Source organism: Carya illinoinensis, chromosome 9 (assembly GCF_018687715.1).
Source record: "Carya illinoinensis cultivar Pawnee chromosome 9, C.illinoinensisPawnee_v1, whole genome shotgun sequence".
Lineage (NCBI taxonomy): Eukaryota > Viridiplantae > Streptophyta > Magnoliopsida > Fagales > Juglandaceae > Carya > Carya illinoinensis.
In genome coordinates this window covers 42,899,667-42,916,398 of record NC_056760.1, presented here as the reverse complement: position 1 = coordinate 42,916,398, position 16,732 = coordinate 42,899,667, and the positions used below count along the sequence as shown (strand labels likewise).

The 16,732-nt window shown below is 36.6% G+C and overlaps 3 protein-coding genes and 1 pseudogene across 4 annotated transcripts; 1 reads left to right on the top strand and 3 right to left on the bottom strand.

Moving 5' to 3' along the window:
• Positions 1–867: 867 nt before the first annotated feature.
• LOC122275099 lies at positions 868–2,876 on the top strand. 2 transcript variants are annotated; one of them, XM_043084055.1, is made up of 2 exons: positions 1,193–1,336; positions 1,479–2,876. In XM_043084055.1, exons 1-2 carry the CDS (start codon positions 1,248–1,250, stop codon positions 2,590–2,592), a joined length of 1,203 nt encoding a protein of 400 aa, XP_042939989.1. In that variant the 5' UTR covers positions 1,193–1,247; the 3' UTR covers positions 2,593–2,876. The 2 variants fall into 2 exon arrangements, with proteins under 2 accessions (XP_042939988.1, XP_042939989.1); XM_043084054.1 differs by having other exon boundaries at positions 868–2,876.
• Positions 2,877–4,153: 1,277 nt separating this feature from the next.
• Positions 4,154–5,331, bottom strand: LOC122277748 (annotated as a pseudogene).
• Positions 5,332–13,152: 7,821 nt separating this feature from the next.
• On the bottom strand, positions 13,153–14,466 carry LOC122277130 (protein FAR1-RELATED SEQUENCE 1-like). The gene is made up of 4 exons (XM_043087007.1): positions 14,126–14,466; positions 13,507–14,059; positions 13,288–13,422; positions 13,153–13,197 (listed from the first exon to the last, which is right to left on the bottom strand). The coding sequence occupies exons 1-4, from the start codon at positions 14,464–14,466 to the stop codon at positions 13,153–13,155; spliced, it is 1,074 nt and encodes a 357-aa protein (XP_042942941.1).
• Positions 14,467–14,493: 27 nt separating this feature from the next.
• On the bottom strand, positions 14,494–15,836 carry LOC122277129 (protein FAR1-RELATED SEQUENCE 5-like). The gene is made up of 2 exons (XM_043087006.1): positions 15,695–15,836; positions 14,494–15,617 (listed from the first exon to the last, which is right to left on the bottom strand). Exons 1-2 carry the CDS (start codon positions 15,834–15,836, stop codon positions 14,494–14,496), a joined length of 1,266 nt encoding a protein of 421 aa, XP_042942940.1.
• Between the last annotated feature and the right edge of the window lie 896 nt (positions 15,837–16,732).

The following is a 16,732-nucleotide window of genomic DNA, read 5'->3' as shown; positions in this document are numbered from 1 at the left end:
AAATTACTCTACAGAATTCCATGTGCTTTTGTGTTTTACTTTTTCGGAGTTTTGTTTGTTTTTGGATTCTGACGTGTGATGTAGAAGGACTTCGGTAATGGGCTGTAATTAGCAGTTTGGTTCGTTGCCTTTCTGTTTGATAAGAATGATCGTGCATCATGCGGTGGATATATGAGAAAAGCGTGCGATTTTTTATTTTATTTTTTATCTTCTGCAATTCTGTAGATTGTGGTGGGTTCTGTCAGGAATGGAATTTTTTTTTCTACTCGCGTCAGAAATGCATTTAAAACATGTATAAACTATGATGTTTCTTTATCAGATTTTGTGGTTTCCCCGGTAGTTGAAGAATTGGTTATGATCTAGATGCTATAACGATCAATTATCATCACCTTTCATTCACGAGGTGTTGGACGTAGCTTTTCCCCCAAACAATGATGCGTTGGTGCCTGATGGGAAAATCCAAATCTTTGTGTTAATACCTTGATGAGTTCTAAAATTTTAAAAGAATATTACAATATTTAAGTTAATATGCAGCAATTCAACTTCTAAGAAAACTAAAGTTTTTTACGCGGATCAATAATGGATTTGTTTTTTCTTCAATTCTTTCCTCTGCTTCCTTTGCTTATCAGAATGCTAGGATCTATCTTTCCAAAGATGAGCTGGCTAAATCTTATGCTTTTTTATTCTCAGCAAGAGATGCGGTCTGAAATTTCCTTGTCCATCTTCTAGATTCAAGAAAGGTGGTTAGCAATCTCTGTTTCTTCCTTGATTGGTGGCACAGTGTAGACAGTCGTGGTGGTCTGCGGGCATTTGAAATTTTAAATTCTTGGTATCCAAGACACTCATAAAACTAATTTTAGTGGTAGAATGATTCCAACTCGTAATGGAGGAGACTTAACTGAAGGTTGGGAAGAATCAACCTCAAGTACGGCCATGCACATTTATAATGCCAATGGAAACGATGCTCTTCATATTTCAAGATCCAGAAAGGGACTACTGAGTGATGAAAGTCCTAGAAGAGAGAAAAGGGACAGGTTATCAATTATTCCCAGTAGACTGGGCTTGCTGAAAACCAATTCCAGCGGTAACTTAGTTTCCCCAAAAGCTAGATTTCAGCATATTGCAGATGAGAAGGATGACATCTCATGTTCTGTACCCTCTTCGACTATCCAAGGTTTTCAAGAGCACTTCGGTGGGATTCTAGCTCCGAGGATTGATTGGAAATCGCTGAGGATAATCTGTAAAGCATGGATCAAGAACCCTTTGAACATGGCCCTTCTTTTCTGGATAGGCTGTGTTGCTGTTTCAGGTGCAATCCTTTTTCTAGTCATGACAGGTATGTTAAACAGTGTCCTACCTAAAAAGTCACAGAGAAATGCCTGGTTTGAGGTCAATAATCAAATCCTCAATGCTCTCTTTACCCTCATGTGTCTGTATCAACACCCAACGCGGTTCCACCACCTTGTGCTTCTGTGCAGGTGGAAGGCTAAGGACATTACCACACTCAGAAAGATATACTGCAAGAATGGCGCTTACAAGCCACGTGAATGGGCCCATATGATGGTGGTAGTTGTGTTACTTCATGTGAATTGCTTTGCTCAATATGCCTTGTGCTCACTCAATCTGGGATATAAAAGATCAAATCGACCTGCTTTGGGTGTTGGAATCTGTCTCTCTGTTGCAATTACTGCTCCAGCAATAGCAGGTGTCTACTCCATTGTAAGCCCCCTCGGGAGGGAGTATGACTCTGGAGCTGATGAGGAAGCACAGGTTCAAACCTTTAGTAATGGCACCAGTCAACCCAGCCACCCAAGGGTGCAGGCAATGGAAAAAAGATTTTCATTTGCATCAAGAAATGAGAAGATGATTGTTGAGCATGCACCCAAATGGAGTGGGGGCCTATTTGATATTTGGGACGATATTTCTACAGCATATCTCTCTCTATGCTGCTGCTTTTGTGTCTTCGGTTGGAATATGGAAAGACTTGGGTTTGGGAATATGTATGTTCACATTGCAACTTTTCTCCTCTTCTGCATGGCCCCATTTTGGATCTTCAACTTGGCTGCCATCAATATTGATAATGAGACTGTCAGGGAAGCTCTAGGATTAACTGGTGTAGTGCTTTGTCTGTTTGGTTTACTCTATGGTGGATACTGGAGGATTCAAATGAGGAAGAGATTTAACTTGCCTGCGAATGATTTTTTTTGTGGAAAGCCAGCTGTTGCAGATTGCACACACTGGCTTTTCTGTTGTTGGTGCTCTCTTGCCCAGGAAGTTCGAACGAAGGATTTCTATGACATTGTGGAAGATAAATTTTGCAGAAAACAGGAGGATGAGAACGGCCAGCCATCACTCTCTCCTTTACCACGTGAAGATGGATCAGTTCGATTCAGTTCCAGCCCAACTTTACTTTGGAACAGCCCCAGATTGTCTAAGCTCAGGGATGAAAACTCCATGAGTCCAAGTAGGCCACATCCAAACTATCATCATGGTCCTGATGGAGAGCTCCCAACGTTGCAGGAGTTTTCTGTGGGCGTCATGGACAATTCTATGAAGCCACCCAATCTATCATCGATGCAGAGAGAAGACTGACCAAAAATCACGCTGAGAAAAACTCTATTGCGGCATTCAGCAGTGACTCGTCGAGTGGTCATGTTTATGGTGCATCTGTGCCCGTACTTTTCGTAGTTTCGTATATGCTAGCACGTGTATTGTGACGTGTCAATTGGGACACATTAAAGCATATGAGCATTAGTACTAAATGTTTTTCTCCGGCCAGCCTGTCTATGCTTGCATATCATGATAGTGTGGGTTAACATTCCTGTTTGATCATTAAGTTTTTTAATGAGTAAAGAGATCAGACCTCTTGTTAAGCACCATGTATCTTTTTTTTTTTGAATCAAGCACCATGTATCTTTGAAGATCTAGGGATAAATCCCAACTGCGCATGGATTCAACACATATATCTCATAGATATAGTAGAATAATTAAAACAGAAATCGATTTTGGAATGTTGAGAGTCAAACTTTTCCTTATAGTGGTACTGCTCAGGTGGGTGGAGGCCCTTCTGCATGTTGTTAAGCAAGTAAAATACTTGTTAAATTTTTTATGTATTTTATTCATCAAAAAAAAAAAATACTTGTTGAATTTTTTGTGTGGTTTATTTTATGGGGGTCCGGTTTGATGACTTGACCCAACAAGAATTTGTTGCAATTTTTTAATAGATTTTTAATGAGATAATTTTAGACTTGTTTTTGGCTCTTGAATCGATCCGACTTGACATATTAATTATGGTTTAGTTGCTAATTAGGGTTTACTATATATTTGTATCATCTCGTACAGCTGCTATATTACTGCACTATGTATTCGATTGCCATTTGAAATAAAACCCTCTACTGCTCCAAGGGTATAGACATATTGCAGAACCAGGGAAATTTTGTATATCATGTGTGATTGATTCCATTTTTACTTTACTTTTTGTTCTTATTATTCTTAAAAATACCATCACGTATATATAGGCACAGCTTTCTTTTGCTAGAATTTCATTCCTTGAAGATGGTAGCAAGTGAAATGACATCGGGTCTCTTCGATCCCAAGCAAAAGCTAATGTATGGAAGGATACTGCTGCAATGTAAACTGAGTTCGATTAATGAGTGGCTCTACAGCCACACATGGGATCCCATGCGGGATCCCGACAGTGCAAACAAATTATTATTTTTTTCATATATTTTTTTAATGTTTTTAAATATTATATATATATATATATATGCATATGGTTAATTATTTAGTGGTTACGAAATTCTTAGGCGGCCATGAAAATGCTTCCCTTTTTTTTTCTTTTTCTTTTTTTCTGCTTCAATTTAAGCAAAAGATCATTCTCAACGTTGATGGATAAATGTATTAATTAGTAGAAACTGTTTATTAAAATCTTCAATATTATCCTTTAAAACCTTTTCATGCATGTTAAGTTCCTTTTATCGTATATATGTTTTAGAACGACCATGCATTGTTTGTAGGTAATTAAAGCATACTCCAAGCTAACCCCAAACCCACAATAAACAGGACTTAAGTCTCACATGATCTATTAATTTGTACTGTGCTCATGTGCACTTGCGTTAAATTGTCAAATTTTGCAATTAATTAAGAAGGGCAGGGACTTTTACAAAATACTTGAAGCTTCGATCTTTCTAGCCTTATATTATATGATCCCCTTTTCCAGGCTACCAAACAGAACGTACAGTAAAAAGAACCAAAAAATCATGGAAACAAGATCATATAGTAGTCATCATATATGACATACAAACTTTACCACTATAAGCCCTTACCATCGATCTTAAAGATCCATGCAAGCTGTACGTAAATTATCAGAATACATATACTACTGCCTTCAGAAACTCTTCAAGGCGTAGACCGCATCGATAGCTGTCATATATATATGGTCTTCCTCCTACGTACGTACAGTGCAGCAGCAGGCTTGGAGATCAGTACGTACTAACTAAAGAGAGCTTAGAGAGAGATCATTTTCAACTATATGTCTTATGTCAATAAAACAGAATTCGATCGATCTACGTAGTATCTTAGATTATAAAGTCTTTTTTTTTTTTTTTTGTAAGATAACCCTAGTGACTTAACTTGGTTATTATAAATGTGGCACATATTCTAGTCCTTTTTATGAAAATTGCTTAAGATTTATCTAAGAGGTCCACAAACAAAAGCAAGTCACATAAGTATTACACATATGTATGGTAGCTAGCTAGATCCAGTCCATGCAGACATAAGCTGGTCCATCTCATCGAGTTAATGCTTTTCATTTTTCTCTGTTTTAATTATAGGCTGGTGGAGTTCATGCTTAATTATTAAAATTACCTGAATCATCAGCTTTATTAATTCTAAATAGCCAGCATAAGGCCCGGCAGAGAACGGTGATGGAGGTCCCGAGGTTGGCTCTGCCAAATGGTGCCGGTGTCATTGTTTACGTCGTGCCCGACCTCCCATGGCCTCAGATCCTTCACCGTCAGCCATGTGTTGAAATACTCCCTGAACCTTGTAATGACACCTTCTTTTACACTCCAAACATGCACCCAGTAAGCTTGTGCTCCTTCCCACCCCTCCACAATCACAAAATCCTCGCCTATTGGAGTGACACTCCTCGGCTTAAACGTGAACTCGTCGTATCCAGACTCCCCGGTGAGCACCCTCCTCATGTGTTGGCGCTCTGGAGGTCCATGAAACCACCACTCGAGGTCACTCGCCACCAGCCCCGCCACTGTCTCGGTTACCCATCTCCCAATGCCTGTAAAGTGCCTCCACAATTTCCTTGTTTTTCTTCATTTCTGGATTTGGAGAATCTGGAGATTCCACGTTAATATTGCAGGCTTCCTGCATGTTTTAACTAATATTTGGAAGCTAGCTAGCCAGCGAAAGATCAATGAAAGTAATTGTCTATCTTGTGCAATATCTTTGGTATACGTCCCATGCAGCCGAACCTATTTATAATGGGGAAGGTGGGAGAATATGGGAAGCTAGCTAGCTAGGGTACATGGCTCCTAATATTTACGGTTAAAGAAAAATCATAAGCTCGTGGGGACAAACGTTGGGATTTGTGGGGAAATAATTGGATGGGTACTACAACAAACAAGATCTCCACGTACTCCATGCATTTCTCGAATGAAAAATATTATATTTTTTAAGGGAAACTTCTCTGTTTTCATCCGTTCGAGTACAGCTAGCTAAAAGACATGAGTTTCTCTGTTATTATGCTAGAATACGTACACATTCCTTAATTTGTTCTTTGTGCGTCTAATCACATATATGCTTGATATTGACTTCTTCTTTTTTAAAAAGTTCATAAGTCTAACTCATCTCATAAAATTAGTTCAACAAAAAAGGATTAATGCTCATTCAATATTTCCTTATAAACATGTCTAAGATCTTGTCTACAAATAATGTGAGATTTATTCCTCAACACATTTCCTCACGTGCAAGTCAATATTTTTTTTAGTAATTGTCATAGGATAAATAGTGAGCCCTTATTAGTCCTGTGGCACGTTCTGATACCATAAAAAAATTTATGAGCTAAATTCATTTTGTAAAACCGGTTCAACAAGAAATGATTGCTTATTCCTTATAAACATACCCAAAACCTTATCCACGAGCAATATTATGAGATTTTTTTCTCAACAAACAATCGAGTCCCTTATTAATTATTAATGGTTGTCGTAATTCAACTTTCGATACTTCATGATATGATTGCAAAATCATCTCAGGTCGGTTAATAGTTGGAGCGTAATTATATTATTATATGATTAGCTAGTATTCAGTCTGCATGCATGCATGCATTTCGGTTGTTATTATTTTTATATCAGATTCATCACATGCATGTGATCAAAATATAGCATGTTGATCAATTAATAAGTAAGCACATATATAACTAAATATTATCGATCAAATATTTCAAGTACCTGTCTTTAGAGAAGTAAGTACCGATTATATATCGATAGCATCTTTAATTATCTCGATGCTCAAAAACTCCAAAAGTCTCTTTTCCAATGCAGGAAATCAAGCAAACAAGAGAAACGCCAGAAATTTATATGATGATCATGAAGGCCTTCAGCTGAAAAAGGCGAGGGAGAACTTTGTCGTACCTTCTCGAACTCCATTAGATTGTTGCGGCGTAGGCATCGATATCACATGATCACATTCAAAAAAACAAAAAATACATCAAATTCAGCGTGCATGGGTGTATCTATATATTCATCGAATTCATCGGAAGATCGCGAGAAGGCCACTTTATATTTTTTGGGTGGTTGATTATTAGTTTTTTTATTTTAATTTTTCTTAAATTCTTCCATGCATATTATATATGTTTTTAATTGATTTTTTATATATTCCCAAGAATTATAAGAATATTGATCAATCGAATTCATCACCTGTCAAGATTTCTTTATTATTTTGAGAAGGATATTGAATTGATAATATTCGATCCGCTGAATTTGTAATATCCCATGGTTAGTGATCTTTTCAGTGATCTGCAAGTTGGAATCTAATTTCGAAAGTGGTCATGATCACATTGCAACTAATTAAACGTTCCTCTTTTAAATTTATCTTTAATTGTAAGATCATTAATGCAGAATGATGGATCGATATATCATGCATGCATGCGTCGAAGCATGTATCTTCGATCTCACCTACGAGCTGTAAACGCAAATTAAAAAGCTAAAGGCATCTCATCATGATCAGAATATCCAAATTAACGCGACATGCATTCATATTATATTGAAGCTAGCTAGGTGGCTGTGTAGTCGTCCTTGAGGTTTTCAGATTAATATATAATAATCATGAAAAGTACTGCATGTCTCTAGTATCTGAGTTTTCTCTTGGTAAGAAAAACCAAGTAATGGAGTTTCGAAAAATCCAAACATCTCATAGATCAATCGTTAAATTGAGTAAATTATGTATGTATAAACATATATATATATACACTACATATAGGTTTATGGCCGCATTTTTCTTTTGTTTTTGGCTACTATATCATATGTGTTGAGAAATAAATCTCACATTGTCTGTGGACAATGTTTTAGATATGTTTATAAGTAATGAGCAAATCTCTCTCTTAGAACTGATTTTATAAAATCAGTTAGGTCATGAATTTCTTCATAATATTAGAGCCTGTCATAAGACAAATGAGGCCTACAATACTTATCTCGTGACAATGATTAGAAAAAATATTGATCTGCACGTGAGGGGAGGGTGTTGAGACATTGCCTATGGACAAGGTTTTGGACATGTTTATAAGATTGGAGCAAATTTCTTTCATTGAACTGGTTTTATGAGATGAGTTAGACTTATGGATTTCTACATGATATCAGAGTCCGCTACAAGATAAATGGAGGCTCACACTATTTATCCCGTGACAAGATCTAAAAAAAATACTGGCATGCACGTGAGGGATGGTGTTGAGGAATAAATACAACATTACCTGTGGACAAGATCATGGACATGTTTATAAGATTTGAGCAAACCTCTATCTTAGAACCGATTTTATGAGATAAGTTAGACTCATAAATTTCTTCAATATGCGCGCACTTGTAATCTCCCATATAATATAGTTACAAATTAAGAACTGATCATATCTTCTTGGTACGTACATAGCTGTATTTTGCAAAATGAGTTTGCTTCCGACTCTTACTTAATTGATCTCCTTCGCCCATGGTTAGCAAGAAACATTGCACCCAAATTTGATGTTTCTTCTCCAACAGTAATGCCAACTCATGTATGTGCATGGCTTCTAGCATATACTTGAAAATTAGGTCATTGATGATCATTAGCTGTACGTAGGAGACTAACTCCTTAATAAAATTAACCTAGCGATTAATTAGCCAGCCCCTTTCTAAGTTCAATGATATATTTTATTACGTGCTCTTGATTTACTTCACACGATTCCTATATATATAAATTGGAGATTATAAGGTTGATCAGAAGATCTATCTAATTAGTCACCCACTATTTAATTGGAAATTAAGTTCATAATTAGAAATTTAGAAGGGGCTAATTCTAAAGGGAATTAGTACCCATGCATAGGCTTGTGCAAATATCTTTATAATCCGATTGACCCAATCAAATCTACCCAATAAAGTCGGGTTAAAATTATAAGTGGGTCATCTAAATAACTTTGCAGGAGAAACCGTAGCAGGAGAACCAACCCGTATGATAGACTCTCATCTCGACTCCCTTTGTCTTCAACCCTAGCATCTCTCAACCTCTCTCTCTCACCGCCGTGGCTCTCTCTCTCTCTCTCTCTCTCTCTCTCTCTCTCATAGACGGTGGTGTGGGTCTATCTGTCTCTGTCTCTCTCTCACTCTCTCTCTTCAGCTACAGCTCAAAGATCAGTTTTGGTGTGGGTTTCCAAGAAAGAGGTATGTTCATTTTCTCCAAAATCAGCTAAATTTGGGAATAAAATGTATTTATGTGAAATCTTCTAAATCCGTTCATAAAACCCTTTAGATCAGCACATAGTTTCTTCACAAGGTCATACCCGTGCATCATAACCCCAATACAGTGTATTTTTTTGTAGTGTGTGTTTTTCTATTCGGATGGTTTGGGCTATGAGTTGTGGTGGTGATAAGAAATATTGAGCCACTGGGGTTTGAACTTGGGATTTCTGAACATTTTCTTGTGTTGATGATTCGACTACGAGTCGAATTGTGGTGGGTTTTATATGGAACATGTCTTTTTGTTCGATTATATGACCAGATTGAACCCATGGAAATGGAGTCATTGGAGTGGGCTTTGAAGATTGTTTTTTGTGCTGAATTTGGGAATCTATAGTTTTCTTGACATGATTCATTTCTCTTTAAGAATCTGATGTATGTAGAATTAAAAACTTAAAATTAAAGCATTCACTGTTAAATTGGAAATTTGTAAGATGATGGCAAGCCCCCAGACATGCTCTATGCCTTCATTCAAATGTCACTTGATGCTTCATGGAGATGACTATAAATATAAATGGTTGTAGAACCTTTTGGCTAACCATGGGTCTGGATACAAAAGGGTAAAAAAGACAAATTCAATCTGAGCTGGAATTGAAAGTTAGCTATGAATCTGAATATTTGACAAAAATGATGGGGTCTGAGTGGTTGGTCATTTGTTCTATCCGATTCTTATCACTCTGGGTAATCTTTAGCCTACTCTGCCAAGAATGGCAACTTTGGTCCATTGATATGAAACAATGCAAAGTGAAATATTTTTTCTTTTGTTCAAGAACCCTTTTTTTTTTAAGCAGAGCAAATGAAAATTGATAGAAGAAAGTCTAAGCTCTAATATCCAAATTTGGAATTGACTCAAAAAGTTTGAACCAAACTACTATGCATATGCATGTGGCATGTAGCATATTAATGACCACCCTTTTGAAAACTAAAAACCCAATAATTTTTAGATTATTGCATAAAATGTGCATTCCTTCAAATTCTACAATCACTTGAGAATGTGCCAGTCAACACTTTAAAGTGTTGAATCTCTTCTTTGAGTGCATCATTTAGTGCTATTATAACACAAAAACAAAAAAGAAATCATTACTATGAGAATGACCACAAGTAGATCAGAAGTACATGCATGCGAGTGTGTTTGTGTCTCCTCTAGACGCCAGAAGATCCCTAGCCCCCCTTCTCTCCCATCTCGTTCCCTCTTGAATACGAAACCCCCAACCCTAGCCCCCCTTCTCTCCCCTTTCGATCCCCGATAGGATACGAAACCCCCAGCCGCTCAGCCTCCCTTCTCTCCCCTCTCGATCCCCGATAGGATACGAAACCCCCAGCCACTCAGCCTCCCTTCTCTCCCCTCTCGATCCCTCTCGAATAAGAAACCCCCAGCCGTGAAGCCTCCCTTCTCTCCCCTCTTGAAGCCCTCAATCCCTACCCTCTCGAATACGAAAACCCCTTCCGATTATGTTTCCACTTCACTTTTCTTCAGAGAATGCATAAAGTTTATTCACTGTGAATCGCAATCCACACATTTTTTGTAACCTCATTCTTTGTGATTCTCTCTACCCCATCCCCTGTGTTGCCCAGAGATCTACGGACACACAGTAAGGTAATTTTTCGTATAAATTACCTTCTTCAAATTGTTTCTATGAGATTCTAGGGTTTACTCCGTCTATTTTTTTATGTCATTATAGGGCTTACTACATCTCTTTTTTTTTTTTTCTTTTTTTTTTTTTTTTTTTTTATGTCATTCTAGGGTTATTAGATACATTTTGAAGTCTCTGTTTGAGGTATGCCCACTTATCAAATTTGGTGAGTGTGATATTCTAGAAGAATAGATGAGTAAAAAGCAAGTGGCTTTCTATCTTTGGTTGAGATTAAATGTGGGAATATATTTGTTTCATAGGTGAGCAAAACTAGGGGTCTTGCTGGGTTCATGCTATGAAAGCTAGTTTTGCCAAAAATTTAGATTGTTAAATGCCATGCTACTCTGTTACGCTGGGAAATTTTCGAAAAAAGTGGTATTGGTGTGGCCAACAAAAACATTACTGGCTCATGTATACAGCTGAAACTTGTAATATCATTTGTGGAGCTTGTGCTGATAATAAAGTAGATGTTTGGGAAGTTTTTGAGACCCATCAATGACAGTAAGAAATAATATAATCCTAAATTCACACTGATTAATACTGGGTTACAACAATAAGTCTGAAAGTGTAATTGGGATTGGTCACCTTCTAACTAATTAGAGCAGTATTTATATGCTAAAGATTGGACATTGTTTTATGAATTATATAGTTAAGTCTAGCTGGCATAACTATTAGCAGATTTTGTTCTTTAGCAAATTCCTCTTTTCATTGGTATTGGTATAGGTATTGGTATTGTTATTGCTATAAAAATTATAGACATAGAGGAAGAATGCCATCCGGGGCATGGAAACCTTAGAATGAGGCAGCTTCAGTAGTAGTTGACCCAACAGCAACAGTTGATTATATGAAGTCAGTAACTTTTGACATTCTTAACTTTTTTGGGTGTTATGAAATTGCCCTCTTTAGTAATCTGAAACTGTGTGCAATTTTTTCAGAGTTACGAATGGCATGCTCATAGTCATCATCGTTTATGATTGATGAGTTTTGCTTGGAAACACCAACTTATTGGTGTGGTTCAAAAGCACCACTAAAGACGTCGCACACTTCTAAAAATCCTGGAAGGAAATTTTTCGTCTGCCCAAACTATAACACAGTAAAGCAACTTGTTGGTGTTAATTAGCATGCCGAGTTTAATTTCGACAGTATGCTTTAGTTGTTTAAATGTTTATGATTTACATAAAAAAAAAAAAAATTGGACAGCGTTTTAAATGTTATTATTGTGTACAGGAAGAAGCGAGGAAATGTGAATTTTTCGTTTGGGCGGATATACTTCACTTGCTAGAGGAGAACATTCGTATGCGAGAGAGTAAAAATTGGAAGATGTGGGATGATGTAGTAGTGTGCGATAATGAAGTTCGTAGAAAGCAATATGAAGTTTGTAAAAAGCAATATGAAGTTCGTAAAAAGGAAGATGAAGTACTGCAAAAGCAAGATGAAGTACGAGAGCGAGAGACAACTCTTAGGGTGGAGCAAAAAAAATTATTATTTTTGTATTGGGTTGTCGTTTTTGTAATTATTTTCGCTTGGTTTGGATAAGTTATCGTATGTAAATAGCAACATGGGACATTACCTTAGTAGTTTTTTGCAATAGTGCCCTGTAATATGTGACTAGTATAGATTAAGGAGACTGAGATGATGCCGTTTCAGGCTAGCTGGAAGGAGGATTTTGTATCAACTCTGCTAAGGCAATGCTTCATTTTGAGTATTTTGTTGGCAATTTAGTATGGATTTTTTCTGAAAGGCTGTTGAGTTGATTTATTGTTTAATTGTCATAGAAGCAGTAGTTCATGTAGGAATTCTGCTTTAATCCATGTATGTTAAAAACGTGAACACTTCCTGAATCTGTAGTGGTTGATATCAATGTTTGACAATTTGATACAAAAATTGTAAACGGTCTCCCAGATTGAAATATGATTGACTTCCTCAAGTGTATTACATATCAACCATGGGTTTTACATATACAAGAGACACCTCCTTTACTACAACTTCTGTATTAATACGTATGCATCACAATTCCAGCTTCCCAAAAAGCTCCCATTAAACCCCAGAAGTCACATGCCAAAAAAATAAAAAAATGGCCATCATTTCCCTGCAAAATCGCAATGTAAAAATTAACAAAAGGTATATTTTTTTATCACCAATTGTTCAGGACCTAATATATAATATAATATAATATAATATAATATTATTACTTTAAGATTCCTTTTTTCATTCAATAATAGAAATGCACTAAATATACCCAAATATTTTTTATGTTTGGGTGGTGTATCCTGGACAGCTGTAGTTGATTTACATAAGTGTTGTAAATATACCCAAAAATTGACTGAGTGCAGTTGATTTACGTAAGTGTTGTAATCAAGAGGAAGGCCAAATTAAGTTAAAACCTTTATATTGTCAAACTTTCTACAAGCAGATTTTTGCAAACATTTCTATGTATAAAAAAGAGTGATACTCGATGTTGGTCGTGAATCCTAAAAGGATTAGGATTGAAAAAATGTCAACTAGGAGCTTCAAAAAATCTGAAATGCTCAACACCATGGAGGTACATACATTGCATCAATTGAGTCACTCATCTAAAAGAAAAGGAAACAAGTATTAATTAGAAACGAATTTAATACATGACACATAATTGGTTTTTAGTTATGTAACAGTGCATTGTTAACCTCATTGCCCAGTGGAGTTGATTGTGTAAGAATGGAGGTTTGTGTCCCAACACCAACCCCATCATCAAATTGGTGTTGTTGAGATCCTGCAGTGTCACCCAATTGTGTTTCATCCACCAAGATTTTCCTGCAAGTCTAAGTTCAAAAACAAAAATAAACAAATATTAGAATTACAGTATTAATACATTTGAGTGTGTTTATTTCATAAAGTGTTATTACCGGTCTCTTTCTTTTTGTGGCCAACTTTTCCACGGGTGGCATCTTCCTCTTACTCGGGGGTCTCCCTTTCCCTCTGACCATGTTGGGGCTTAACACCTTCTTACCCTTATCCAACACCTCATCTGGTTTGGCCCTATTTTGGTCGAATGTCGACTCCTGTGCTGACGCATCACATGTTGTATCAAATTCATTGAGAACACGTAGGAATGCACTAACTTGTTTATTATCTGAGGATATTTTGGTTGCCAATTGTGAACATCTTTTAATGACAAACTCATAATTCCGTGCATCTGATTTATCCCGTTGGTCATCATAACTACTTCTGAGTAAAGTGTATCTCCTCTTTAGGTCTTTTTTCCAGTGATCCAACAAGTAACGATCTAGTAGAACATTAATCTTTTTTAACTGACAAATTCTAAATGCATGCCTACATAGAATGCACCTCGTCTCAAACAGTGCATAATTGCATTTGACCTCCATCTCCTCCTCGTTATAGTAAACTGAGTATTGGACCGTTTTGATGTGGTCGTCAATAGATATTTCATCCAAAACACTGTATGTTAAAATGTACCCGTCTGTGTTTAACAACCAACAATTGCAACACATTAGGCCCAGTTACTCTCCTTGGACCTCTTTGAACTTTGCATTTGTATACAACTTCTGAAACTGTTTCTCAATGTTGAAATGGGACACGCAGGAAATAGTTTGGTTGTTAGAATTGAAATCCGCAACAATTTCTACCTCGACCTTCTTTCTAAGAGCGTTATTAAATTGGTCTACAAACTCCTTCAATGTTGTTTCGGAATGGACATACCCGTCGAAAAATGCATTCATACTTTCTGACTTTTGGGTCGTGCTCATACCAGCCCAAAATACACTCTTTAAGTAAGCTGGAACCCAGAAAGATCTATCCTCATATAACAATTCAAGCCAATTATTGCCTGTCAGATCATACTTCATAAGTACTTGACCCCAACTCATCTCAAATTATGTGGTTGTCTGTAAGTCATATAATGCAGTTTGCAGGTAGATCTTCAACCCCGAATTGAATTTGGCATGAGATCTTAATTTTTCTGGAAGCTTGCGCATTATATGCCAAAAACAATATCCATAGCGAGTTTCAGGGAATACGATGACAATAGCACTCTTCATTGCCCGATCTTGGTCAGTAATGATGGCTTTAGGTGCCCGACCATTCATGCAATCTAACCACTCTCGAAACAACCACACAAATATATGTGTATCCTCGCTTGAAACGCTTGAAAGCAATCCCGCCCCTAATAGTATAGACTGCCCATGATGGTTAACACCAACGAATGGAGTAAAAGGCATCCCATACCTATTAGTTAGGTACATTGTGTCAAAAGTTACAACATCTCCGAAATATTCATAGGCAGCTCGACTTCGTGCATCGGCCCAAAAAACATTTTGTACCCTTCCATCATCATCCACGTCCATGTTTGAGATGAAGCCATCATTCTGATCTCGCATTCGTTTGAAATACTGATTAAGTGCTTCGCCACCTCCTTTACTCATCCTTAAATATCTAGACTTGTTAATGAAATTCCGACAATCTTTTTCTTGAAATTGAAGATTCTCAAACCCCCTTGCATCAACGACAAGAGAATAATAATTTTTGTTCATTCGTATACCAACTCTGTCATTCAACTCAAGCATCCTTTGACTATACTCATCTAAATACTTATGAGATCGCAAAAGTCTTGTCTTCTTGGGGCTCACAGTTATGTGGTTGTGCATGTTTTCAATAGTGGTGAAAACCCACTTATCATTCTTGTTCAAAGTTGCATTTACCTTCGCCTTACAATCCGTTTTAGTTGTTGGTCGTGGCTTCGAGGTGTTACTACCCTTAGGTTGGTACTTCCCACCACGGTAACAACCAATGGTCACATAAACAGGCCTCCCATCATCGTCTCTTCTAGTCCTAAATGTTCGTACCCTAAAACCCTCTTGCTTCGCATATTGCTTATAGTAGATCATAAGCGCTTTCGCATCTCCAAATTCCATCCCGGATCTAGGTGCTTCAACTCGTACGTCATCATCCGGGAGATCGGTAGTACCCTCTAAATCTTCATTTAGGTCGAACAACATTTCTAAGAAAGAAAACATATGGATGGATTAGTATCAAAACAAAAATAGCGTAAAAGCCAAGCAAATAAAACCTTAATACCATCAGGGTCATGAAAACTTTCCTCCATCATTCTAAATGGACTTCCAATATTTTGTTCAACTTCTGCACTACTTGGAACAGTTGACTCCGAGGGAGCTTCAGATCTCAAGTCATCTGGATTTCTTGGCGGAGGGTAGGGCATATAAAGTGGCATCTAAAAAATTAATGTTGCTCATTGTTAGGGAAAATAGAATGACTCTAAAAAAATTAATATGATCCCGTATGTAATTTAAAAATTCAAATAAATATACCTAAAATGAATCATCAAATGGGCTAAAGTCACCCCTAATATTTGGTGAAGGGTCGGCCATATTTACATCAAACAGTATGAAAGAAACTGCAATAATGCAATTAGTTAGATTGATAATTATGTAACTCAAATATAAAAATGGGTTGTTCTCATTTCATTTCACAAAAGAATTTCTATAGTGAATTGTGTCTTTTAAATAACACTTTTGGTTATTCATCCAACATAGCATACAGTAAATGATTAATTAGGATATATGTTGGCATGGTGTATATTTGAATATAATTTAAATAACATTTCTTTTAATAGAGCCTATTGAAAAAAGTTGTAATGACAATTTTAGTTGACCCCATACACATAATATTAATTAATTTAAGGAAAAATTTTCAAACTTTTGGTGAGTTAGAGTCTTTACACAACTATTATCTATCCATGACTTATGTGGATTTTGGGTCCACAATTATCAAGTGGACAATTGGATGCTCAGGAAAAAAAAATAAAGGTAAGGGTAAGGGTAGACAATTAGTCTTTTTTTTTTTTTATGATTGGTTAGAAAAAAATTTTGCCACCTTTCAAAAGAAAGGACCCAAAAGAAGACAAAAAAAGAAGTTAACTTCTGTATTGATGATATGCTGTCCTACTTTTCAAACCAAAAACCATATGTACTAAAATCAATCAAACTAAAAATTCTTACTACATATGGGTTGCTTTTCCTTTTCTTTATCATTCTAACTGTAAGTTTGGGAAAAAAAAAATTAATTACTTCAGATCATTCTTAGGAGACCATTCAC

Coding starts and splice junctions, on each gene's coding strand:
- LOC122275099 (XM_043084054.1), top strand. CDS start 868: ATGATTCCAACTCGTAATGGAGGAGACTTAACTGAAGGTTGGGAAGAA.
- LOC122277130 (XM_043087007.1), bottom strand. CDS start 14,466: ATGAAGTATGATCTGACAGGCAATAATTGGCTTGAATTGTTATATGAG. Junction 14,060..14,125: donor TTCAAAGAGGTCCAAGGAGA/GTAACTGGGCCT, acceptor TTTAACATACAG/TGTTTTGGATGAAATATCTA. Junction 13,198..13,287: donor CAACTCCACTGGGCAATGAG/GTTAACAATGCA, acceptor CTTTTCTTTTAG/ATGAGTGACTCAATTGATGC.
- LOC122277129 (XM_043087006.1), bottom strand. CDS start 15,836: ATGCCCTACCCTCCGCCAAGAAATCCAGATGACTTGAGATCTGAAGCT. Junction 15,618..15,694: donor AAGTTTTCATGACCCTGATG/GTATTAAGGTTT, acceptor TTTCTTTCTTAG/AAATGTTGTTCGACCTAAAT.